At 44.2% G+C, this 25,483-nt stretch overlaps 1 protein-coding gene across 1 annotated transcript in view; it reads left to right on the forward strand.

Annotated features, from left to right (window-relative positions):
* Positions 1-3,012: 3,012 nt before the first annotated feature.
* LOC119180095 (uncharacterized) overlaps positions 3,013-25,483 on the forward strand; it is a 47,129-nt gene continuing 24,658 nt past the window's right edge. The window contains exons 1-3 of the mRNA XM_075870070.1: positions 3,013-3,069; positions 3,197-3,356; positions 5,106-5,230. Of these exons, the coding sequence (XP_075726185.1) occupies positions 3,013-3,069; positions 3,197-3,356; positions 5,106-5,230 (342 nt within the window). The remainder of the gene's footprint in view (positions 3,070-3,196; positions 3,357-5,105; positions 5,231-25,483) is intronic.

A 25,483-nucleotide genomic window follows, 5' to 3' on the forward strand; every position in this document is an offset into this window, starting at 1 on the left:
TTTGGACACGTTTTGGACACTTTCTTAGTCAGATACATATTTTTTTACTCTTTGGTATCATGTGTCTCTCATTTTGTGTAGCAGTATACTGGTTCGTGAAGGCACGGGAAAATTTCGCCAAATCATTGTCAAAAATCTTTCATGCAGAAATTACGACATCTACTCTTTCTCGCACGCATCAGGGTTATTACAGACCACGTCGGCAAAATCGGCGCACACATTCTGAGAAGGCCAAGGTTGTATGGTCATATAGAACCTTCCTGTTTTGTTTTCTTCTGTTTTAACTGTTTTGCTGTGGGGAGATCGAGGTGCTTATTGCCTCGGCTACTCCATATCACGAAGTTCTGCAGCGAAAAAAAAAGAATAATACAGAAGGATATCCAAAAGTAAACAATACGAACAAAATGAAAAAAAAACTAATAGCACACTGAAACCATGTTTCAGTGTGCTATTATGTTTCCAACAGAAAATTAACTGCTAGCTCATACAGCAGTTGTTTACGCAGAACTGCAGCTGCATTTCCGATGGAGGAGGAAATGTTGTAGGCCCGTGTGCTCAGATTTGGCTGCACGTTATAAAGGACCCCAGGAGGTCAAAATTTCCTGAGCCCTCCACTACGGCGTCTCTTAGAATCGTTTGGTAAATTTGGGACGTTAAACCTCACATATCAATCAATAAATCAAGCGTTTACGCAGATTTAGGTTAAAAAGATTCATTCTTGGCGAATGATCACAAATTACGTACAGATCAAGCGGCGACCTACAAAATGCGCGAGATATGCGCAATAAACTTATGCGAAGCATTTCGGGCGTGCACAATATAACTGAAAACTGGCAAACGCGTTTGCAAACGAACAAAACAAAACAATACTCGCAGGAATCGGAGTGGGCGGTATTTGGTAGAGCTCTGACAATCGGAAGAGGAAACATCAAAGCAAAATTTAACTAATATTGGCCTGCATTTGCATGTTACACTGAAATGTCTTCGAAAAACGATAATCTTTCGTCTGGAGAGAGTGACCAAAACATTTATTTGATGTTCTGCGCAAGAAAACCGGTGAATGGTATTCTGGAGGCGCAGCGTTAGAGCGCTTCGAGCGTGTAGCGGAGATGAACGATCACATCGAGGCACGTTAGACATGAGCGCCATCTGGCAGTTATCTTTGAAAACGAAGGCGTGCGCGCCCGCGGAGAAAAATGCGCGCCAGTCTCGAAAGTGATAAGGTGTAGAACGTAAAGCGCTGGGCAGGTGCCACCACAGTGTCGTCATAGCAAAACGTTGGAAACGCTTACCTTTTTGAGCATCGCGTTGCACCGTTAGCGCAACGCGATAAACGCTACAGTCCTTAGAGTTACCTGTGTGTGCCTCTTCTATTATAAAGGCAGACATACAAAACATCAATGTGTGGTAATGGCACCTCAGATATGCGCAACAAGTGTTTTTTTTAATTGACAATCGCACAACTATGAACGCTGACATTTGAGCACTATTGGTGGGCGCTGCGGATGGGGTTGGCCGTTGAGTGCCGTTTGAGATATCAATAAAAACGGACAAACAGACAAATACACAGACAGACCAATTTTTTTAAATGTGGACAAGAAAGACTATCGTCTTTAAAAATGAACAGGAACGAATTGTGTGTGACAGACTTCTGTAGCGCCCGTGCATTCTATTCGTGCCCCCGTTCACCGTACTTGGTGCCAGTAGTACAAATGAAATTGGGAGCGCACGAGGTAGACTGTGTATTTGGTTTTTTCTTACTTTTATTTTTCAAGCGCCAGCATGGCAATGCGTTTGCTTATTATTGCATTTCTGGTTATGCCAGCACCATGAAAGCCAACATCAACCTTAAGGGAATGAGATAATTTCATTTTCATCTGCATGCTCAGGACACCACATTAGTTATTTCTGCGGTTTGTAATATTCTCTGCCTAATTAAAAAAAACAAGCGCATAAGCTGCTTAGCCTATAGCATGTAAGGGTGTACATTGTAGTACAATTAGTTTTCATGCAGAAATTTTAATTGGGAATTGGACATTTTTAAGGTGGAGAGCAGTTCAAAGGGCGCTTTCGTATGCTGTCATCCTATGCTGTCGCACTTCGACACAAGACCGACAAAACAAGAATCCTATGTACGGTGCACATTGAGGGCCCGTGCTGCGATATGCTGTCCTTGTTTGGCGTAACGCAGGCAAAAGCACATACAAAAACGCAAAAAAACACAACAGTCAAGAAAAACAACAACAAAATTATTGAAAATAAAAATAAAAACTGTATTAAGTTTGCTTGCCTTAACGTATTCTATTGTACTATGTACCATGTACGCCGCAAACACAGAGAATATGAATTAGCGCAAATGGTAAGCAATGAATGCGAAGGCAACCAACTGCAATGGTATACAGGGTAACGCCGGCAAATCACTCTTTAGGATGGGTCATCGCGTAACCCCAGAAAGCGTTGGTGTTACAGAATACAGCGGGTCAAATGAGTGTAAGTCCACTTAGATCGTGTTCTCGCACTGAGCACAGAGCACGTGCTCTGTGCTCAGTGCGAGAAGACTGTCTGAGAGCCTATAAGAGGCGACCGCTGAGGACTATTGAGATAGCAGGCGGGCTAAAGATCGCGACAGGCTCTTGAAAACAAAATTAGCAGGTGCAGTTCGAGCATGACCACACCCCTACCAGCGTCATTTCATGCTCGTCAAAGACGGGCCTGCCACTTCCAGCTTGCTTGTATTGGACAACTGGTATAAGACGCCGGGAATCTTATTGCATACACCCTACGAGTGATTTAGATGAACCGGCTCTTTTCATTTCTGCTGCAGCCGTTTTCAACTCCCGTTCGCACCCGTTTTCCCGCGGGTGAAGCATACAATGCACTGCGGCATCCTATGAACTTGAACTTGTTACGGAACATGACGACGATGGTGACTTCGACGGTAGAAACCTTCGAAAGAGCACACCGTGATGACTGACCGCAGCAACATCGGGGCTCCAGCGTATGAGAAGCTAGATGGGGGAAGAGCTCAAAAGCGACGATATAGATAAAGAACAGCTGGCCCAGAATAGAGTGCTGTTTCAGTGTCTGAATTCTTTACAGCACCTATTCGCTATCACCATAAAACTAACCCTAACAAGAAACACCAAGCTACTTCAATGGTTTGTAGTTGAATGAATCTAACCATTGTGTTTCTCAGGTCCTTGTAGGAGGCATACCACAGAGTCACGACATAATCGACCCAAAGGGGCAGCATGAGTACCTGTCTGCAGCCCTCTCCTCGGCAGGCCTCATTCCTTACACCGCCGAAGTGCTAGTCAGTCCCCATATAGCAGGAATACCAGGTGCTTCTTATGAAGGTGAGATTGCTTTTTTTTAGGGGCGAAGCTCCTTAGGGCGTGGGCTGTGCGTCCCCTGTAGCCTGTATGTAGCCACCTCTAGTTTAGTTCTTGCAGTGTTCACTAGATGGCGGTACCGTCCCCTGTATGTAGCCACCTCTAGTTTAGTTCTTGCAGTGTTCACTAGATGGCGGTACGGTCTCCTGTATGTAGCCACCTCTCGTTTAGTTCTTGTAGTGTTTACTAGATGGTGGTACTTGTAGCTGATGATGAAAAGATGCAAGATGTTATAAACTAGAAGGCGGTACTTGTAGTTGATGAAAGACGCGAGATCTTATAAAACAGGAATGATGTCACATATGGCGCGTGTCATTGGTTGAAGGCAATCGTTCGATTTAGTTCGGCGACGTACGCTAGGGGGAGCGTTGTAATAAAATCCGTTCGCTGTTGGCGCGCGCTCGGAGTCGCCGGATGGATAACGCTGCACAGCGGAGAGAGCGCAAGGCGGCAGCAGCGCGTGCTCGCAGACAGAATCCCGATGTGCGAGCGCGCGAGGCACGGGACATCGCAAGCCATCCATCGTCTAAGAACAAATAAAAGTTGATTTGTGTATATACACACACAGCGTTTCTCACGTCTTTACATGATGATCGACTGGGCGAATTACACGGAAAATTCACAGTTTACCGATGAATCCCTCCGGAGCTTCGCCCATTCATCATCATTCACCCCGTGAATATGCCGTAATTTTTTTCTTATTCGCGAAATAACACTGAAAGCTGTGGCCACCTCATATATAATGGAAATTTGAACTGGCCAAAACAAAATCACCAGTGTTAACCTTATGGAGTGCCATGAAATGAGGTTACTATTTATCATTTACAAATGAAGTACTGCGTCTTTAAAACTTCCCTTCCAGTGTTTATAAGTTAGCTTCAATACAAAAAGATGAATTGCCTTTCGAAATTTCATAACGTTTTTGTAATACCAGTGAACAAATGGGGAAAACAAAACGACTGGCACAAGCCTCGACTTTTGACTCGGTTTAACATTACGAAGAATAGCACTTTTACACGTGTACAGTCTGTTTCACAGATCAGAATAGTCTCGGAACGCAGAAATTGTGGAGCGGCCAGCGCTGCAAACACGCATTGTCAGCATCCGGCGCATGCACAGATACTTCAATGTCCCTACTCTTGAATCCTATCATCTGCTAAGGTGGAATACGAGTGCAGCGCTGGTTGCACCACGTTTATGCGATCCGATATTTTCCGTAAGTGTGAAACAGGATGTGCATACGTGACTCAGCTTAATGTACAACTTCCTACACTACATACATGTATACCAACAGGAAAACAGACCATTTGAGTATATTTGTTTAGGTCGTTCAAGTAAACTATGCAAATTCAGTTGGAGTTATTTCGATTTCCTGTTCGCTTAGGAGCTACGAGTAAAACGTTATGAGCGAATCGCATCTAAACAACAAATATAAATGACACAATCCTTTAGGCATATTTCAATATTGAAGGTAGAACAATAGGTTGCTGTGGAGAATACGATCACGCGAATACTCTGAACATAATGCATCAATGAAATGGGCGACATAAATTTCTCTCAATTTGACATACATGTCACATACATATATGAATGAAGAGAGAAACTTGATCTTTGATCTCAGGAACGGTTGTTTATTTGTAAGCGAAAATAAAGAGCGCATTTTTAAAACCACTTGTTCCACCCATCTGCCCCATTTTCAAATTGTTTACGCAGGATTTTTTGAGATAGCAAACCTAAGCTACTCACCGCTAAGTGAAAATGAGAAGTCCGACTTCCTGGAAACGCTGTCGACCCACCTACCCAACTGGCAAAACCTGTACCGCAAGAAAAGTGGCCCAGTAATATGGTCTGCGTTCCTTGTCCACGCGAGAAAGCCCGAGACGTCCTGACATCTGCAAGAAAATGGAAGGCGACGCTTTTATATAGACCCATGTAGTACTGTTTTGTGCAAGTTAGAATAAATGTTCTGCATCGACTAATTGTGCAGTCTCCTAACAACATCTGCTCAAGTTTTGGAAATAATCTAATATTGAAATTTTTGATGACTATCATTCCAGTACACGGTTTATTAATAAACATGCTTTTTTGTTCTTTCAAGGGCAAAAGAAAACACACGAAAATTTTAGAACTGCTGTTTGGTTGTAGTACACAGGCAACAATTTGAAAGTCTTCGTCTTTTGCGGCCTAAAAAATTCAGACATCGACAATAAATGTGTAGAACTTTCCGAGCAATGCCTTTAATAAATTGGTTCATATTTATTGATTATTTAGGTTTTTGATAATTCCACCAATAATGGTTAACGCACATAGAGTAACCCAAATTAAACGAACTTCTTCTACATGTGATGGAATATGAAGTAACGTAGGTTGAGTGCTTCATTGGGACATCAAAGGCTTTTCGAATATTGGTACTTGTATCACTAATCACCTATTAATCATTATGTTTTAGCATGAACACTCACACATATCCCAAAGAGAATCTGTTTAAATGTGATGCTAATATTATCTTTGAATTTTAAACATTACCACAAGAGGGCGTTGATAGTAAGTATCATCCTAAAGCTGTATTTTATTAAAGTCAGCGCTTTTGCATAATGGTGTTCTATCGAAACCTTCACTGCTAGGCTCTATTCAAGATGATGATGATGTGTTGTGCTGTATGGCGCAAGAGCCAATTCGTTGTCAAAAGGCGCCCTTTTGGTAGACAAGAGATGTGAACAATGAAATGGTACGTGGCTGTAGAACGGCCTTCAAATTCGTCGCGGGAACACGGGCAAAAACATAGAAGTAATAAAATCATAATGGTGGTGCTGTATATGTGCAAGTGAGAGTGAATGGCGAAAGGTCGTGATCATAAAACCATGATGAAGGTGTAGCCACCGTAGCCCCAACCTCGGTAAAGACGTCGTGCTACGGATAGCTTCGCAATAGACAGTGAAAGGTATATACATCATTTAACAACGTAAACAGTGATTGATGTTGAAGTTGGGATCCTTATCAATGAGCGTGACAGGATGTAGTGGGAGCCGCCATTGGTAGGGTAATAAAAAGTGCTCCTTTCTTGGAGCATCTAACTCATTGCACTGGACGAGGATGTGGAAAACCCTAAGTGGTTTTCCACATCTCTCACACAGTGGCGGATCACCGGCCGTCACAAGGTATGAATGTGTAGAGTATGTAAGTCATGCTCTTAGCCTTTTAGGTGTTACTTCTCTCTGTCGTGATTTCGATAAAGGTGGGCAACGAACGACTTGCGGCTTAATAACATGTAGTTTATTATCTGTGTGTCTATGCCACGTGTCCTCGCAATTGTCTCTGAAGTTTCGTTTTATAAAAGATTTCATGTCAAGTGCAGGCATTGGTAGGGATGCAAGTGGAGGTGTCGTTGGCGGATGCAGCCAGGTGGTTCGCGAAAATGTTTACGTGTATTTCCCGGTGCCGTGGCAGGCAGCAGACTACAACAAGCACTTGGGATAAGTAGATTGTGCATAGGCGTAAATAAAGGAAGACAAGAACAGGGTTTAGGTTTGTTTAAAGAGTTTTCAGGGCTTTAACCACACTCAGAAAATTTGTGTATATTATTGTCGTTCATAGTTTTATATGTCCAGTGGCATGAGCATGGACAAGTATTGCATGGGCTTCTTTTATGGAAATGCTTGCATCAGGATGCAGGAAACTGGCATCTGAAAAGAATGGGCCGATTGCTACGTATGAAACAGAAGTGTTAAACTTTGAGACATTATTAAAGAACTCAGGTGTCACAAAACGAGCCCTCGAAAAAGAGCGCGCCGCCAAATTCTCGCGACGAAGCTCCAAAGAGACCCCTCGAGGTCAACGATAAAAAAAAGAAAAAAAGCATCCAAAGACGCCCCGGGCTCGCGTTCCTCTCCCCTCGGAAGCGCAGGTTTGCCTACGAACTTTCTCACGTTGCGGCCGAGCAAGCCCTGAAAATTTCTCGATGGAAAGGAGCGTGGTGATGCCGGGTTGCGTTATCCGTCGCGGACGGCCGTCGAACGGTCTCGCGCTCTCCCCCAGCCTTCGCTGCGCATCGCGCCGACGAAATGATGAGAATTTTCTGGAATCTCGCGTGGAAGGCATTTCACCGAGCAGCAGAGATGGGAGATCAGGAGAAGAAGGAAGTTAGCGCCAGTGTGCGTAGGGTTAATCCGCCGCATCTGTCGGTGAAGGTTTTGTCCTTAGTGACAAAGCAGGAGAAGAAAGTATGCGCCAGAGTGCGTAGGGTGATCCGCCTTGTGAGCGAAGCCTTTTGTCTTCCGTGACAAAGGAGGAGAAGAGGATTTCCACCTGAGAGGTGAAGACTCGAGCTACATCCAAGAGTGTGTGTCTACCGCTTTCGAGCCAAGACGCGTGGCAACAGCTGCGTGTGTGAAGCCAACGTGTTTTCGTCGACGACGTTTGTAGCCTGGAAAGCGGTCAAATGAAGACGCAAGGTTTCCTGGAAGAGAAGCTTCGGGGGCAGCAGAACTACAACAACGCTGGACTTTGAGTGAGTGATTCTCGGATGAGTATCATCCAGACTTTTTGTTCCAAGAACTTTGGACTGAATAAGTTTTCTAACTCTTTAGTCTTTAAGTGTCTTGTTTGTTCGATGCATGCGACTGCATTGTAGTGCGTATTGTTGTCTGTGTCCGTTGTTTCGAGTGTGGCTGGTTGTACTGTGTAGTACATTGTTTGATTGGTAACAAATTGGATTCGACTATTGTCGAGTGTGCATACTTGTGTATCGTTTTGATCTGCCATATAATAGATTATAATTTTGTTTTTTGTTTATCAACTCTCGGCTCTGTCTTGTTCTTTGGGCCACGGCTGGCATCCGCTGGTGCGCCAAATAGGACCACTTCTAATTGTCCACGCTTTCGGGTGCGGTTCGGGGGGCTGATACTTCGGCCCTTGGAATTAGCCCAGCGATCGCCTCCATAATTAACGGGACCCGTGTCAATTATTCTGGCGTCCGCGACAAGGACCTTTTTGGTGCACAGTGTGTCCAAAGTAGTGAGAAAGAGCCTCGACTTGTTGATACTGCTTTTGCGTGTTGCTAAGTGTTCTCGTTAACGAGTGCAGGGGAGTGTTCCGATAGACTGATTTAGGCAGATACTTTTTGCACGCGGCAAGACTTCATTTGCGAGACACAATGGATCTCTAAAAGTTAGTAGCTCTTGGTGAGAAGATGGGTCTTTCTGGCGCCGAACTACGGAAGTGGGTAGGCCAGAAGGAGAAAGGGGCGGTGGAGAGAGAGAGGTTGGCAGCTGAGAGGTCCAATGAAGACAAAAGCAGCAAGGTTGGAGAGAGGGAGATTGGCAGCTGAGAGAGCCAAGGAAGAAAAAGCAGCTGAGTTGGAGAGAGAGAGGTTGGCAGCTGAGAGAGAAAGAAGAAAGAGAGGCAAAGGAGCGACAGCTGAAAGAAGAAAGAGAGCAGCAATTGAAGTTGACGCTGGAGAGAGAAAAGCTGGCCGCTGAGAGGGCGAGAGACGAAAGAGAGGCAAAGGAGCGACAGCTGAAAGAAGAAAGAGAGGAAAGGGAACGGCAGCGGCAGCACGAGATGGAACTCGAGCGGCTTCAATTGTAACAACGAAGTGAAACTCCCGTCTAAGCTAGAGTTGAAAGTAGCGAACGGGAGGACCACGGCTTCCGCTTGAACCCAAGCAAGCTGCTCGTAGCGTTTGATGAAAGGAAGGACGACCTTGACGCGTACCTTCACATATTTGAGACGATTGCGAGTAGCCAGAATTGGCCGGAACCTCAATGGGCAACTGCTTTGAGTACCTGCTTGAGTGGTGAAGCGCTCAGTGTGTACGGTAGGCTGACGCCGAACGATACAGCCAACTATGCAAAGGTGATAGCTGCTTTACTGAAGCGATTTAGATTTACTGTGGAAAGTTTCCGGGACAGATTTTAGACTGAAAAGCCAGCTGATGGTGAGACGGCTGCACAGTACGCCGCCCTACTTAGCCATTATTTCGACAGATGGATTGAACTTTCAGGGACAGCGCAGGAGTACGATGAGCTTAGAGAGCTCCTTATTAGAGAGCAATTTCTTACTAGTTGCCACCCAAGCCTGTCGCTGTACTTGAAAGAGAGGAAGGCTGAGTCGCTTGAAGACATGCTTGAATTGGCTGATCAATTCTTGGAACCGCAAGGTGAAACTAATTTGGCCAAAGTCAAGAAGGAGTGTCCCGAAGATTCGAAAAATTCGGCACCCGAACAAAAGAAGCGTGCACCGGAGAGTGTTCCGCGATAATTTCTGTGTAACCGAGTGGGTCATCGCACGAACAACTGTCGAACGATCTTTACGAGCCCTACGGTATTGAAATGTTTCAAGTGTGGTCAGACTGGGCACAAAGCAGACGCATGTCATAACGGAGCGAGTCAAACTCACCAGGTATCCTGTGTGCTAGCAGCACCGAAATGCGATGATAATGCCGTCACCGATGGATTTGTAGAGTTGAAAACTGGAGAGAAACTTCCTATTGTGGGTGCTGTAATGACGAAACAGCCAACCGGTGTTACGAAGGAAATGCCAACGCTGCCTGGAAAAGTTGCGGGCAAACAGGGTATGGTGTTAAGAGATACCGGTAGCTCCACTGTTATCGTGCGACGAAATTTGGTGCGGGAAAGTGAGTTAACAGGCAAAACGAAACCGATTTGCCTAATTGACAGTACGGTTCGGATGCTTCCCGAAGCAGAGATTGAGGTTGAAACCCCGTGCTTCAGAGGGAAAGTTACGGCTCTATGCATGATTGCCCCCCTTGTACGACCTCGTCATCGGAAACATCGACGGGGCGTGAGGGCCGAATGATCCAGAATGTTTGGGGGAAGACCCAAAGATGGAGCCGCCGCCGACACAGGGACCGCGAGATACAGGAGAGAACAATCCCGTGAAGGATTTCACTCGAGCCCAAGGTGAAGCCTGGGCGCAAGAGGCAGTGAATGAGAACATGATTTTATTGAATGATTTCACGTGCTGGGCAGCTGGACTTACGTCGGCACGACCTCAACCGGCCTACAGTGTAAAGGTGACGGAGTCGGCCAGCCAGGCCCAATGTCGGGACACGAACAAGCGGGAGACAGGATCAGTTGAACGTTCTGACCCGTTAACGATGTCGGAAGTGACAACGATGGCTGAGACGCCGCCTCAGAAACCGTCGTTGGAAAGGGCTCGCAGAAAAAGAACGAGGATGAACAATAAGAAGAGATCGAGAGAGCAACGCAAGAAAGGGCGCAAGCGCAGCTCGAAGTCCTCAGGATAGGTGCTGAGGTCAAATCGGAATGCGTTTTGCTGTGTTGAGCCTAAATGCGTTGTGTTTTGTTATCCTTTGTCACAACTGTAATCCGAGCGAATCAAAATGTTTGTTACGGTGATGTGATGTATATTATTGTACAATTGTTGTAAAGACAGAACTTTGTACATTTGTATTGATTGGAATAAGTGATGAAGTGTTGTAGGCATGTACCTGTGGTTATATTTCTTGTGTTGTGAGATTGAATTGCAATGTACAATTGTATTGAGTGATCTATTGTGAATGTGAAGTGTCATGAGCGACGGATTATGCTACAGTCATAGAGAGTGTGGCGACTGTTCGCACTCGTTTGTGTGGTTTTGAATATTATGAGATAACATTCTTAAAGTGGAGGGTATTGTCACAAAACGAGCGCTCAAAAAAGGGCGCGCCGCCAAATTCTCGCGACGAAGCTCCAGAGAGACACTTCGAGGTCAAATATAAAAAAAGAAAACAAGCATCAAAAGACTCCCCGGGCGCCCGTTCCTCTCCTCTCGGAAGCGTAGGTTCGCCTACGAACCTCCTCACGTTGTGGCCGAGCAAGCCCTGGAGATTTCTCGATGGAAAGAGGCGTGGTGATGCCGGGTTGCGTCATCCGTCGCGTACGGCCGTCGAACCGTCTCGCGCTCTCCCCCAGCCTTCGCTGCGCATCGCGCCGACAAAATGATGAGAATTTTCTGGAATCTCGCGCGGAAGGTATTAAACCGAGCAGCAGAAATGGGAGATCAGGAGAAGAAGGAAGTTAGCGCCAGTGTGCGTGGGGTTATGCCGCCGCATCTGTCGGTGAAGGTTTTGTCCTTAGTGACAAAGCAGGAGAAGAAAGTATGCGCCAGGGTGCGTAGGGTGATCCGCCTTGTGGGCGAAGCCTTTTGTCTTCCGTGACAAAGAAGGAGAAGAAGAGGATTTCCACCTGAGAGGTGAAGACTCCAGCAACAGGCAAGAGTGTGTGTCTACTGCTATCGAGCGAAGACGCGTGGCAACAGCTGCGTGTGTGAAGCCGACGTGTTTTCGTCGAAGAAGTTTGTAGCCTGAAAAGTGGTAAATTGAAGACGCGAGGTTTCCTGGAAGAGAAACTTCGGGGGCAGCGGAACGATAACAACGCTGGTCTTTGAGTGAGTGATTCTCGGAAGAGTATCATCTAGACTTTTGTTCCAAGAACTTTGGACTGAATAAGTTTTCTAACTCTTTAATCTTTAAGTGTCTTGGTGGTTCGATGCATGCGACTGCATTGTAGTGCGTATTGTTGTCTGTGTCCGTTGTTTCGAGTGTGGCTGATTGTACTGTGCAGTACATTGTTTGATTGGTGACATATTGTATTCGACTATTGTCGAGTGTGCATACTTGTGTATCCTTTTGATCTGCCATAATTGAGAATATAATTTTGTTTTGTTTATCAACTCTCGGCTCTGACTTGTTCTTTGGGCCACAGCCGGCAGTCTGCTGGCGCGCCAAATAGGACCACTTATAATTGTCCATGCTATTTGGGTGCGGTTCGGGGGGCCGATACTTCGGCCCTTGGAATTAGCCCGGCGATCGCCTCCCTACTTAACGGGACCCATGACATCAGGACATATGTATTTTGTTGTATTTCTCGAAAGTGTGTGCGGATATGTACAATGGGTGGGTGCTTTGTAATATTTAAAGAAGACACATCACAGTCTATCCTTTGACACTGTCATGGTGGCGGACAGGTAGTGGGAGCCATCAAACCATATGCAAGTGGCACACCCGTTTCCTTACAAAAGCCCACCACACGAAGTGAATAGGGTTGTCTCAAAAATGGGAGATTTTCAAACAGAAAAGAACTGGACATGTCATTTATTGTGGAATATGAAGGGTGGTCCTTGTCTTCCTTCACTTTGAGATAGCGTAGAAAAAATATGTAATGGCTCTATCGATTCCTGCTGGCGACGCACTACGAGCCTCGCTCTCTTCTGATGAGGCACCACCAGCCCGCCCTCGTGAACTGCCAGAAGCAAACGTCGGTGCTTCTACGAAAAACCTACGAGCAAAAAGCCCTAAGGCCGTTATGATTCCACCTCTTGGAGAGAGTTCTTTAAAAGTGTGCGTTTTCTGTTCAGAATGAAGAGCAGAAGCGTAGCCATTTGAGCTCTACCACTAGGAGATGATTTTTGAAAGCATGTGTTTCATGATGGGAAACAGAATAGAGCGCTAACCATTGGACACCCACCATTAGTAGATTACTAATAAAGTTGAGTGTTGCCACACCGCGGTGGTCTAGTCATTTAATGGCAAGCAGTATGAACTTTCCTTGAGATGTTCACGTTATAGTGTGTAAAAAATGGCTAAAGTAGAGGCAAAGGTTTCGCAGTTTTTTCTATAATTCTCGAAACAGCATCTGAGTAGACGAGCGTGCATCTTGTGTTGCACTGTAACGGAAATCTGAGGTGTAGGTCACATCTCGTGTCGTTATCTCGAACCCTCCTACCCGTTCACAGTGGGCTACAGAAAATGGCCACGTTCCTTGATTATGTGCGTCAGGAAATACATAACAATTACCTGCGTTTTTATTCTTTCGTGATTTTAGCAGCCGTATTTTAAGTGTGAAGGTATCACTAGAGTACCGCCTCAACTCATCTCTTGAAACTGTCAAAAATATTGATGCAGGTAGCACACGAACGCCTGAAATTACAATTGATTCAAGAACGTGTTTGTGTTAGGACAAACACTATACTGTTGTTTGTAACCTAATAATTTCGTTGTTGAGCCACCTACTTTTAGCTAGTTTTCCATCTCCCGAGGCAAAAACAGTATCATAATATTTAAATTGTAAAACATTGACAATCTTTGGCTTTTTGGTCTAAAACCATGAGATCATAATGAAAAATAATGTATTCCCCCTCCAATCATCTCACTCTAGAAAAAGGAACTTATTTATTAAATGGAAAGCTGGCTATCAAGAACATGAAATGGAACAATCACTAGGACAGTTAAGAATGCTGCGGCACTTTTATCGATAAAGAACACAAATATTAGTATAACGCGGGCTCTGGCTTCCATCATAGAAGCTGCCATTTTCGGCCTTTATTTGACATCACTTCCATCTACGCAATTATGCTAAGCCTTGTGCAGACGTCTGGAAGCCTAGAGGCTGAGAAATGTGCCTCTTGCACACATTACGACTCAAAGCACACCACTTACATTTGAATGACAATGGACAGAAATGGATGCATAAAATTACGAAAGGGCAACGCAGCGATAACTTCAAAATGTGACGTCCTATGCTTCTGGTTTATCTTCTCTCTACTGAGCAAAATTTTAGACGAACATTAAACTAAGTTTTAGTGATGTGGACGATCTAGCACAAAACGGCCATCATTCCTGCGTAAACTCGGAGTGGCTGAGCTTTCATGATCGTTAAACGCTAAAGTAGCGTTCTACACAGCTCTGCGCGTTTCGGGTAATAGGGTTAGACGAAGAAAGTAGGCGGGACGTTGAGTAGCTAGTCTATTTACCGCTTATACGCGACTTTTGTACAGTAATTGATCATAAATGCGACGAAGATTGAGAGCTGCGTTATGCCGACTTACTTTGTGGTTTGGTGCTTCAGCAATGCAATCTTTAATCTACCTGATGGTGAACCATACATGAAGCGAATGAAAAAATGTATGGATTCACAACTCTTTAGAATAAGAAGAGGCGCCAAAAATATTTGTTGCAAATGCCAAAAAATGTCTTTTTGGAATGATAAAAAATTGAGACTCAATGTGAACCAATTTCACAGCACAATGGCTCATGGTGGGGATATAGAGACACGATGCATTTGTAATGATCGCATTGCCAGGAAACATGTGACCATAAATTTTTACGTCATGGTAGAGTGAAGCTATAAGTAGAATAATAGAAAAGATGGCCGTGTGTTTCTTTCTTGAATTTTAAATCATAAAGCTAACAGGCTTACTTTAAAAGATTGTATGTGGCTCTCGGCTAGCTAGTTACGAGAACGCAAATAATGCGCAAGAGATGTACAGCAGAGCCACTTATAAAACGTGTGGCCTCCTATGAAGTGCATCTTTCCTTCGATAGTCGTTCTGCGGGAACATCTCCCACTTTTTGTTTCCACTACACACTTTCGCATTTGAGTGGTTAGGTTTGCATTGAAGCTAGAGAGGCATATTTCGCATTTGAGTGGTTAGGTTTGCATTGAAGCTAGAGAGGCGAAAAAAGAGGGCATCACCTGAACTCTTTGCTCTTTTCTCAATTGTATGCAATCCATAATCTGCCACCATCATAGTGGTATTTCATGTGTTATTCTTCTTTTAACAGCATTTATACCAGCTGTTCTACCTGTTGCACTGCCCAAGTTTCACTTTTTGAAAGTAAAAACATGTATTCTGTATTTTTGCAAATATTCATTTTTCTTACTTTGAAATAATGATTATGCTTTTATTCACGCTTTTGTCCCTCATTATGTAATTATGACTATGTTTTTATTTATGCTTTTGTTGCCCTCCCTTGCGTGATATCCAGAAAAGGGCCTTTGTAAGTACAATAAGTGATGATGATGATGACGCTACTTGATATGTAGTCATCGCGTTTTGAACGCGAAACTTATCTATATAAGGCCAAGTTAGAAATGACGAGAAGAGTTATAGGCTCTTGTTTCTCGGTGGTTATGTCTGACAGATGTGCACGATAAATTTGAGTGCGTACTCAGCTGCTCCCTTTACGCATCTATTCGTACTATCGCGATGTCGGTAAAGATCTCGTTTCGCAGAAATCGCGGTGCTTGCGTAGGTTTTGGCCAAAAAATCGTTAGTTGTCAGTGAAAAATCGCCACCTTCTGTATAACCAAAAATTGGGAAACATGCAAAAAAAAGAAAAATTTATAATTCCCAGCCCGAGTGAGAACCGAACTTAGGTCATTTGGACAGCTAAGGGTTGTTCTACCGCATCGCATGCCTTCTTGAGCTTACAGTTGACGTAAATTGCTCTGCTCAAAAATGCGGTGAAGATAACGTGCACCCTTCACAAAGACACGTGTCCTGTATGCAGGCTTGACGATACAACGTGTTATGTCACGCTAATAGTGCGGGATGTAAGCGTATATTTGAAACAGGTGTTATAAGATATGATTAACCGAATAACTTTGATATGGAAAACCACTCACCTTTTACAAAATGTTCACGCATCTCTGCGCGTATTCCATGAGACCACGTAGTGGGTGCATAGGAAGTTTGAGAAGATTGCACGTGCATAAAAGCTCGTGGTTTAAACCTTGCTACCCACTGCACAAAATTCTGCCATATGCGAAAGCTTCACTGCAAGAAGGCCCTTTCAAATATATGAGATACATTTTAGTTTAATTACATTTCCGCTGGACCTAACACTTCAGCAAAAATCATCGAGATACCTTCTCGAGGCAAGACGCAGCAACGCTAGTGTCGGCACACGCCTGGCACCTCCAGCGATCCCTCTGGACATACCCTAGCCAACAGTATGGGCTTCTGTACAAGATCGATCCATCGTGTGACTTCGGGAGGCCGCGAAATCTCAACAGGCAAAATGCAACGTGTTTACACCGCTTTCGATTAAACGTTGCATATACGATCTACTTCAGAACAAAATTAGACTGTCCGACTCAGCATTTCCTGTCTAATGTAGCGTCGTTGAAGACATCAAACATGTCCTCTGTGAATGTGCGAAATACGCATCAGAGAGACAGCCTTTGAAGATGCGGTTAAAATGCAACAGGAGACAAGTTTGGAGTTAAAAAAATAATCTAGGCCCATGGCAGAACACGTCCAGTGCGTTAGACGCCACAAAAGCGCTACTGACATTCTTACGGGCCACAGGCTTGCTCGAAACGTTGTAAATAGTGCAGTGCGTGTGAATGTTTTTAGGTATTATGCGACTGCTATGCGTGTATGTAACAGTATGTGTTGTGTGGTTATCATCGTATATATCACTGTCATCACCCGGAAACTGAAGCAGCCTGCCAGGTGAAAAACCAGGCAAACCTCTTTAGCTCCCCAGTAAAATGATGCTCTCTCTACTAGTATTCCTCAAACTTCTGCAGGAACATTGCACAATAAAACGTATGCGCTAGGTTGTTGAAGTATGCAGTATAGAAACAAGGTATCGCTATCACGCTGAGCCCTTAAAGGCCAAGCTTAGCCGCCTCCAACATTTTGAGCATGATAAATACACTGTTGCCCAGTGTCCCATTTTATTTCTTTTCAATTTATTGTTTCAATAATCAGATAACTTCCTAGCCATATCACTGGAAGTTCAATCATAATACTTTGGGACGTTTTAGAGCACGTTCAAAAGCTTCCATATAAACTTACTTTGACAGTCGCAAAAGTTAGCAACGAGTGCAGGTGCATCTGAAAGCCACCCTTTTTTCTATATATGCCGTATTTTATCTTCTGAAGTTCAGAGCGGTAATATACAACGTATATCACGATCACAGTGGATAAATAAGAGATATTTGCGGACTCGGTGGCGGTTTCGTGGGAAGAGGAAAACATGCTATCGCGGTAGTTGCTGGCTATCGGCGATAGATGGCCGCAGTTGTTGAAGACCATCGAGGAACCAAAGTTGAATTAGCCAAATGACCGAGAATAATTCCGTACAGGCTACTAAACAACAGACCATTTTTTGTCTATCAGCCAGAGAGAAAGGCGCCGAATACAACCGATCCCTATACATACATTTTATTGATTACGAGATGGAATTTGATTTGCCGGAGATGTTAGCATGACACAGACTCTGTGGAGATATTAGCAAGGCATTGACTGAGCCTATAAAAACATGCTGGAATAAATGTACAGTACATCCACAGCCACCATAGTCCTCAGTAGGGAAAGCCCCATAATCCCAATAAAGAAGGGCATAAGGCAGGCAGGCACGATGTCTCTAATGCTAAAGACTGGAAAATTATGGTTTCAGAGGTTGTTTTCTGTCTGTCATCAAGTCGTACCTACAGTACCACCAGCAAAGCGTCTAGTATAACAACTCACACATGTTTCATACCACATGGTGTACCTCAGTAAAGCATTCCTGGCCCCCTGCTCTTCATCATATACCAAGGATTACGTAAGCATAGTCATTATTTCGTTATTTGTTTTTTATGCAGATGACACAAGCCTATTTTTGGCCCATCACATTCTCCCTCAGCTAGCGAAATAAAGCAAATGAGGTGCTCACTATATTGAATGCAAAGAGCCAGGCCAATTTCCTAACTATAATTGTTTTAAAGAAAAAAAAGTTCTGTATCGTACTAAAAATGAGTCAATTATTTCAAATATTACCATGCACCTTGGTCTTTCAGTAATAAAACTGATGCCAGTAATATGAAGCTTGGGTGTTCTTTTTGAAGAAAATATTCAAGAAAAAGCACACTATAATGTCCACTCAAAATTTTCGCGAATAGTAGGAGCTCGAACGAGTCTACGTTTCTTTCTACCAAAGCACATCAACTTTCTTTCATACAGTTCTCCTTTTTCACCTACATTCACATATGCATATCGCGTATGGACGAGTCACTCAAACTTGTCTAAAATTCATCGCCTGCAGAAAAAGGCAGTGATAATCATCAAAGAGGAATCATATCATGACCACACAACGCCTATATTCAAAAATCTTGTTATACCATCAAAGCTCCACTTGTTGGATACATTTCTATTTAAACGTCATCTTGCATACCAGAAAAATAACGACTGCTTTCTTGAAAAGCTCTCCACCCTGACTGCATTTGCAAAAACTTGCGGTACCCGATGCAGTCACACGCGGAACATCCTTTAAACCTGTACAAACTATGGCCGCCAAATCTTGATGTACTTGTTGCCACGGGCTCTTAACTGCTCCACTAATTTGATAAACTAAACAATTATATCGGCTACCATAACTAGTGAAGTAAGGGTACTTTCTCCCCCCCACATGATTTTAGTCCTGTAATTTAATGTAAATTGAGAATCGCTATGTTTACAGGCATTTCCGTACTATAACACTCAATTCGTTGCTCAATGACCGTTTTGCGTTGTATTGTTTTGTAAAAGGGGCGCTGGCCTTTGTCGAGGCGTAAGAGGCTTTTCGCTAGCCCCGTTGTAGATTCACCAGTGCTGTATTCTTTCATGTTAACGCTGAAAAATAAAGCAATTAATATTTTTCAACGCGCGTTTACAGAAAGTTTTCAGGGTCCTAGAGTGAGAATGTTTAGGGATAAGAGTTACTGAGGACTATCTTAACAACCTGTTATTCGCTAATTACTCTGCATTGATTAGTACCTCATGCGGCGAACTATCGCTCATGATTGCCTAACGGGACATGGAAACCCACAGAGTAGGTCTGACAATCTATTTTTATGAAACTCAAGAAATGGGCAACAGTCTCGGCAGAGAAGGCCGCTTTTGAAATGGTGGTGATACACTGGAAGTTCTAAAATACAGTGTCTACTCAGAACAGGAGGTAACAGTGGAGCCGTAATATGAGACTGAAATAACTAGAACAACAACAGTGTGGACCACGTTCTTCAAACATTCACATATCAGGAATGGTAGTTTAACACAATGCCTCAAGAAAAATTTATATAACAGATGCACCTTACAGGTACATATCTACGGAGCAACAACCTGAAAGTCTGCGAAGAGGGCTCGAAATTATTTGTAAAATGCGCAATGAGTGATCGAAAGGGAAATGATAGGTTTATCTTTAAGAGACAGGAAGAGAGAAGATCGAGTAAGGAAGAAACAGCGCTAAGGATATTATAGCCGAAATCAAGAAGTAGAAACGGACATGGACGAGGCTCGTAGCACGTATTGGCAGAATAACCGCTGGTTTTTAAGTTCAACTGACTAGATTTCAAATTCCAAGCGTTACGTCCTGGCACTCGTATGTCTATTATGCAGAATAGACAGGCGGCACTGAACGGTTTACAACTACATTTCCGGCTCTCTCTCCACGCGGTCTTTCGACTGTGTGCTTATCTATGGAGGGCGAAGGGCTTCCCTCGAACGGCTCGTTCCGGGTGCGGCCAACCCGCAGCTCTCCGTGGTTGCGGTCGCATGACCTCGATACTGCTCCCTCGAGGCAAGCTCGGGCTGAAGGCCACGGTGCGGTGATGCGCGGTCCGTATGCGAGGGAAGTGATGACAGGCGAAAATCTCTTGCTTCCAGTGACCGTCCTAGAGGACAATGGGGGCCGGTTCCCAATTATTTTTAACGACCGGCACTGAGGTTTCGTCTCGCTGAGTGCAGGAAAACAGGGCTACAACACCTAAATCTCAGGCGTGGTATGCTAACCCGCTGCCGCTTCTTGTGTTCGGTGCAAGTGTGCCTGCGGAGACGTGGCGCATTGTGTGTTAACAACATTGCAATAAATCTGCGCATCGAGAGCATCGCTGACAGCTTGTTAAGAAGAGGGAGAGAGCCATCATGAGAAAGAGCGCCAAGGCTTGCCAAAACTGTTAAAACACTGGTATCGAGATTATGTCAGCCCTAAAAGGAGTGGTCTTAGTTGGCGGTAAACAGATTGGCAAACAGAATGTTGAGGTGGACCAGCAGTGGTCACCTCCTCTTTTCTATGTGTTCCTTTTCCTCTCTTTCTTCTTTCGCCCTCTCAGCTACCAGTCTTTCTCTCTCCAGCTACAACTTCAATTGCTGCTCTCTTTCTTCTGTCGCCCTTTCGGCTGCCAACTTTTCTCTCTCCAGCTCCAACTTCAATTGCTGCTCTCTTTCTTCTCTCGCCCTTTCGGCTGCCAACTTTTCTCTCTCCAGCTCCAACTTCAATTGTTGCTGTCTTTCTTCCTTCGCCCTTTCAGCGGCCAGCCTTTCTCTCTCCAACTCAGCTGCTTTTTCTTCCTTAGCTCTCTCAGCTGCCAACCTCTCTCTCTCCACCGCCTCTTTCTCCTTCTGGCTTACCCACTTCCGTAGTTCGGCGCCAGAAAGACCCATCTTTTCACCAAGAGCTACTAACTTTTCGAGATCCATTTTGTCTCGCAAATAAAACCTTGCCGCGTGCAAAAAATATCTGCCTAAATCAGTCTATCGGAACACTCTCCTGCACCCGTTAACGAGAACACTGCGCAACACACAAAATGGTTCCGATAGCAGTATCAACAACTCGAGGCTCTTTCTCACTACTTTGAACACACTGTGCACTAAAAGGTCCTGTGTCCTGTGTTCGGGGGGCCGAAGTATCGGCCCCCCGAACCGCACCACGAAAGCGTGGACAATTTAGAAGTGGTCCTTTTTGGTGCGCCAGCGGACGCCGGCTGTGGCCCAAAGAACAAGTCAGAGCCGAGAGTTGATAAAAAAACTGAATTATATTCTCAGTAACGGCAGATCAAAAACAACACACAAGTATGCACACTCCACAATAGTTAAATACAATATGTCGCCCACCAAACAACGTTCTACACAGTACAATCAGCCACACTCGAAACAACGGACACTGACAACAATACGCACTACAATGCAGTCGCATGCATTGAACAACCAAGACACTTAAAGACTAAAGAGATAGGAAACCTATTCAGTCCAAAGTTCTTGGAACAAAAGTCTGGATGATACTCTTCCGAGAATCACTCACTCAAAGTCCAGCGTTGTTGTCGTTCCGCTGCCCTCGAAGTTTTTCTTCCAGGAAACCTCGCCGAAGTTTCTCTTCCAGGAAACCTCACGTCTTCAATAGGCCACTTTCCAAGCTTCAAACTTCTTCGTCGGAAACACGTCGGCTTCACACACGCAGCTGTTGCCACGCGTCTTCGCTCGATAGAGGTATACACACACTCTTGCCTGTAGCTCGAGTCGTCACCCCTCAGGTGGAAATCATCTTGTCCTGCTTTGTCTCTACGGACAAAACCTTCGCCGACTACACGGCGGAATCCCTACGCGCTCTGGCGCTAACCTTTGTCTTCTCCTGCTCTCTCGTCTCGGCTGCTCGATTAAATACCTTCCGCGCGAGATTCCAGAAGGTTCTTGTCATTTCGTCGGCCCGATATGCAGCGAAGGCTGGGGAGAGGGCGAGACGGTTGGAATGCCCTCCGCGGCGGATGACCCAACTCGGTATGACCACGCCCCTTTCCTTCTAGAAAAATCGAGTGCTTGCTCGGCCGCCGTTTTGGGGTGAGGAGGCCCGTCGGCAAAGCCACGCTTCCGCGGGGAGAGGGGTCGTGCCCGGGGAGCTTGTTTTCTTTTTTTCTTTTTCTTTTATCGTTGACCTCGCGGCGTCACTCCGGCGTTTCGTCGCGAGGAGTTGGCGGCGCGCACTTTTTGAGCGCTCGTTCTGTGACACTATGTTGACCGCAACAGAATAAACGCTGGATGAAATTCGCTTTCTTTCAGTCTAGGCTGCAATCACTTGACTGATAGTTCAGTAAGACTCCGTATGATGCAACTCTTGTCTGGTCCGCAAGCACGCAGTGGTCTATCAGCGAGACGAGGTCCTTTGTATGTAGTAACAGTGCTCTAGGCTATAACCTAAAAACAGTGAGTAGAAGAATAAAACGCTCTTTATATCTATGTTGTTGTCGGTGTGTTTCGACAAGCTGTAAATATCTGACTGTAAATATTCGGCTACAATATATCTTCAAGTTTTTCTTTATCTCCAACCTGCCTCCTGCTTCATGAACGCCGATAATTATCTCCTTGACGAGACTTCGATGTACTTCAAGGAGAACAAAACGCGAACAAAACTCAGCTCCAAGTGAAGGCAAACGTGTAAGAGGGAGACAGAAATTGAGGTGGGCAAATACGGTTAAGATGTTTTTTAGGTATAAAACGCGGCAGCAGAAAGCCCAGCATTAGGCTGATTGGCGGAAATTGGGAGAGGTTTTTTGTCATGCAGTTGATGTGGTCAGGCTAATCATGGTAAGAATGATGAAGATAAATATTAGATATCACGGCGAGGGTATCACAAATACGAAAAAAAAATCATTTAGTGCATTCAAAAGACTGCTCCTATTATGTGCACACTTTCTTTAACTGCAGATAGGTGCTCAGACGTCTTGTGTTCATCATCAAAAAGGTTATGCCACATTGAGAACGCCAATATCTAACACTCAAGGCATATTGATTAGCATTAACTCGCAAATGTCTAAAGGTATACTGCCATTTGCGCGGTGGCAGACGGAAAAACAAACGGGTATTCGCTTTAAAGCCATTTGTCACGTAATTCCTTTGCTAAAAGTGTTCCGACTGATAAGTGCGCGCTCTTAACGCCAAAGCTTGATCTATGCAGTGAGCATAATATATTTAGGATAACGTATATCTTGTGAAAAAATTCACAGCATATCAATAGAGTGAATGATTATTGGTGGGGCGAAGCGTTCTTCAGTCAGTTCGTGCCTCTATCGTTCATTCATTCTTGCTTCCGTCCGTCCATGCGTCCGTCCGTTTGTGCGTCTGTCCATAGGTCTGTCCTTTCATCTGTCCATTCGTTCGTCTGTCTGTCTCTATTCGTCCACCCGTGTTGCGGCCGTCCCCCTGTCTGTCTGTACGTCCACCCGTCCGCGTGTCCAGCCCACCGTCTTCCTGTTCGTGTGTCCATCAGTCCGTCCGTCTGTTCATCTGTATGTCCATCCGTCGGCTCCTTTATCTAGTGAACACACCAGGTACAGCCATTTCACATCTTTTCATCATGTATTCATCATATACAAGTGTCACCATCCTGCGGACAATGCCAAGACCGCTTTTTCGGGTATGGGCCACTGGTGGTTACACACTAAAACGAGGGACGCACAAGCCTTGTCATAAGGAGCTTCACCCCCAATATTTTATTCAGGACTTTCAACTATGTGGATGTTTCAACTCTCTGCCTGTTGCGCTATACAGAAATCCGCTTCAGAATCACAAATGTTCTGACATGACAGGTGCCGTGCCGGATTTTCGTGCTACGGAGTCAACATTCATTGGCCGAAATGACCGTAATTGGTTGGAACAATGTAATAGAAAGAAACACGTTCAAGCTAATTGAAATTCACAAGCTTCCTGTTATGTTTTAATTTTTCTGCAAGCAAGATAGAGTAGTTAAATGCGTGTTTGTATTTTACTACTATCCTAAAATTGCGAATTGCTAGGGTTACTGTTATAGACATCGTCAGGTCAAATGCCAATAAATTTAGACGTGTGGCAGATCGGCTGAAAGAAAAAAAAATGTCATTCAGCTCCGTAACGCAATACCTGCTGAACAACATTTCTTATGCCCGTGTACCACGGGTATAAAACACAATCAACTAAACAAACATTTAGCGTGACTGAGTCAGGCCATCAGCTACTAATTTCACACGGGTGTTTTTTATAATTCTCTTTATTCCGAGATATCCGCGAAAAACAGACGAATGTGGTCGTACTACTAGCATACATCCCTCGTTGAACGCGCGCCTAAGGAAGCCGAAGTTTATAAATGGATCACGGTCGCCACCTACTGAAGCTCAAGTCAACCCTGCAAAATGTAGTTTGCCTTACATGCGACAGGCGCCGCTACATCACAAACAATCCTACGGGGCGTCTTTCGTACGAAAACACACACATACGCCTGCGTGGTTACTGTACTTAGCTCTGCATATGAGGCCTCTCTAAATATCTCACAACCGTGTTCCCTTCATTTTGTTACTACGACATATGTTAAACTACCCAGATGTCTTTGTAATCGAAGACAAAAAAAAACACCCCAAGTTTTCAAGTTTTAATAATCTGGCTATCCTTAGCCATATCGAGTCACTTGTGAAAATTAACATGTGCGAATGAGGTTTTGCACTAGAATTAAAAAAAAAGGTTATTCCGGGTATCAATCAATGATTGTTGCGACCTAGCTTACCAAAGAACTGAAGACGACGTGTGATTGAGTCAATTCGAATACGTTAGCCTCACTCGATTTGTTTAGAAGGAAAAGGTGGTACCTGCATATTCGCCTTTTGTCATATTTACACATACGTTTTACATATGCACCAAATTGTTTTGTGTTTCGTAAAGCTTTGGCAACTTATGCCTCGTATGGGCCCCTACCGTAAATTAGAGGGTTTGTTATGGCGATGCATATATTGTTCAACAAACTAATATTCAGACAACTTCCGGAACTGAGGTAAATGATAACTGAATAATTATGTATCTTCCAACTTAATAATTGAAGTAACCTCAATGGTGTAAATTGTAATAGCGAGCATAAATATAAACAAGTAAATGGGTGCCATATTGCCTACAAACACGAATGACAAAGCATGTTTGGGTGCAAAAGAAATCTTCCGGTAATAGTGAATACTGAACAAGGCAAAAATTCATTGCTTCACTACTCTGTTTAGGAGCTATTTGTAGCAACCTGTGTGCCTTCACATCGTTATTTCATTGCTCGAAGAGTCAGCCACGAATGGGTGGTGCCTGTATTGACTGATTATTACTCGTTGCATTATTTAGAATAGATCGTATAATTGTTATTATCTGCTTGACGTGCTACATGTTTGGCTTAAAGAAACTTTCACACAACGTTGGCTATGGCTGTGTAAAAAGGCAAAATTTAATTATTCTATTGCTGGGTCAGAAGCACTAAGTAAACACAAAAAACTGCTCTTTCTTAAAAAAACACATTGAGCAGACAAGTTTCGGTGCTTCAAAAGGCGTTTGCCTTTTTTCTTCCTAACTGCATGGGTGCCATTGTGCAAATAACTTTACAGGAGAAACACCAGGCAAACCTTGCATAAGCTTTGTAAAATAGGAAACAAAAACCCTAATATTGACTGCATGAAGGAGTTTGTATTTAATAATTTGCGTTCCACTGGTAGGCCATAAATAGGACAGCTAGCTGGCTGCCTTAACCATCGCGAACGTGAAAATGCTAA

The sequence above is a fragment of the Rhipicephalus microplus genome, chromosome 7 (genome assembly GCF_043290135.1).
Source record: "Rhipicephalus microplus isolate Deutch F79 chromosome 7, USDA_Rmic, whole genome shotgun sequence".
In the NCBI taxonomy this organism is placed as follows: Eukaryota; Metazoa; Arthropoda; class Arachnida; order Ixodida; family Ixodidae; genus Rhipicephalus; species Rhipicephalus microplus.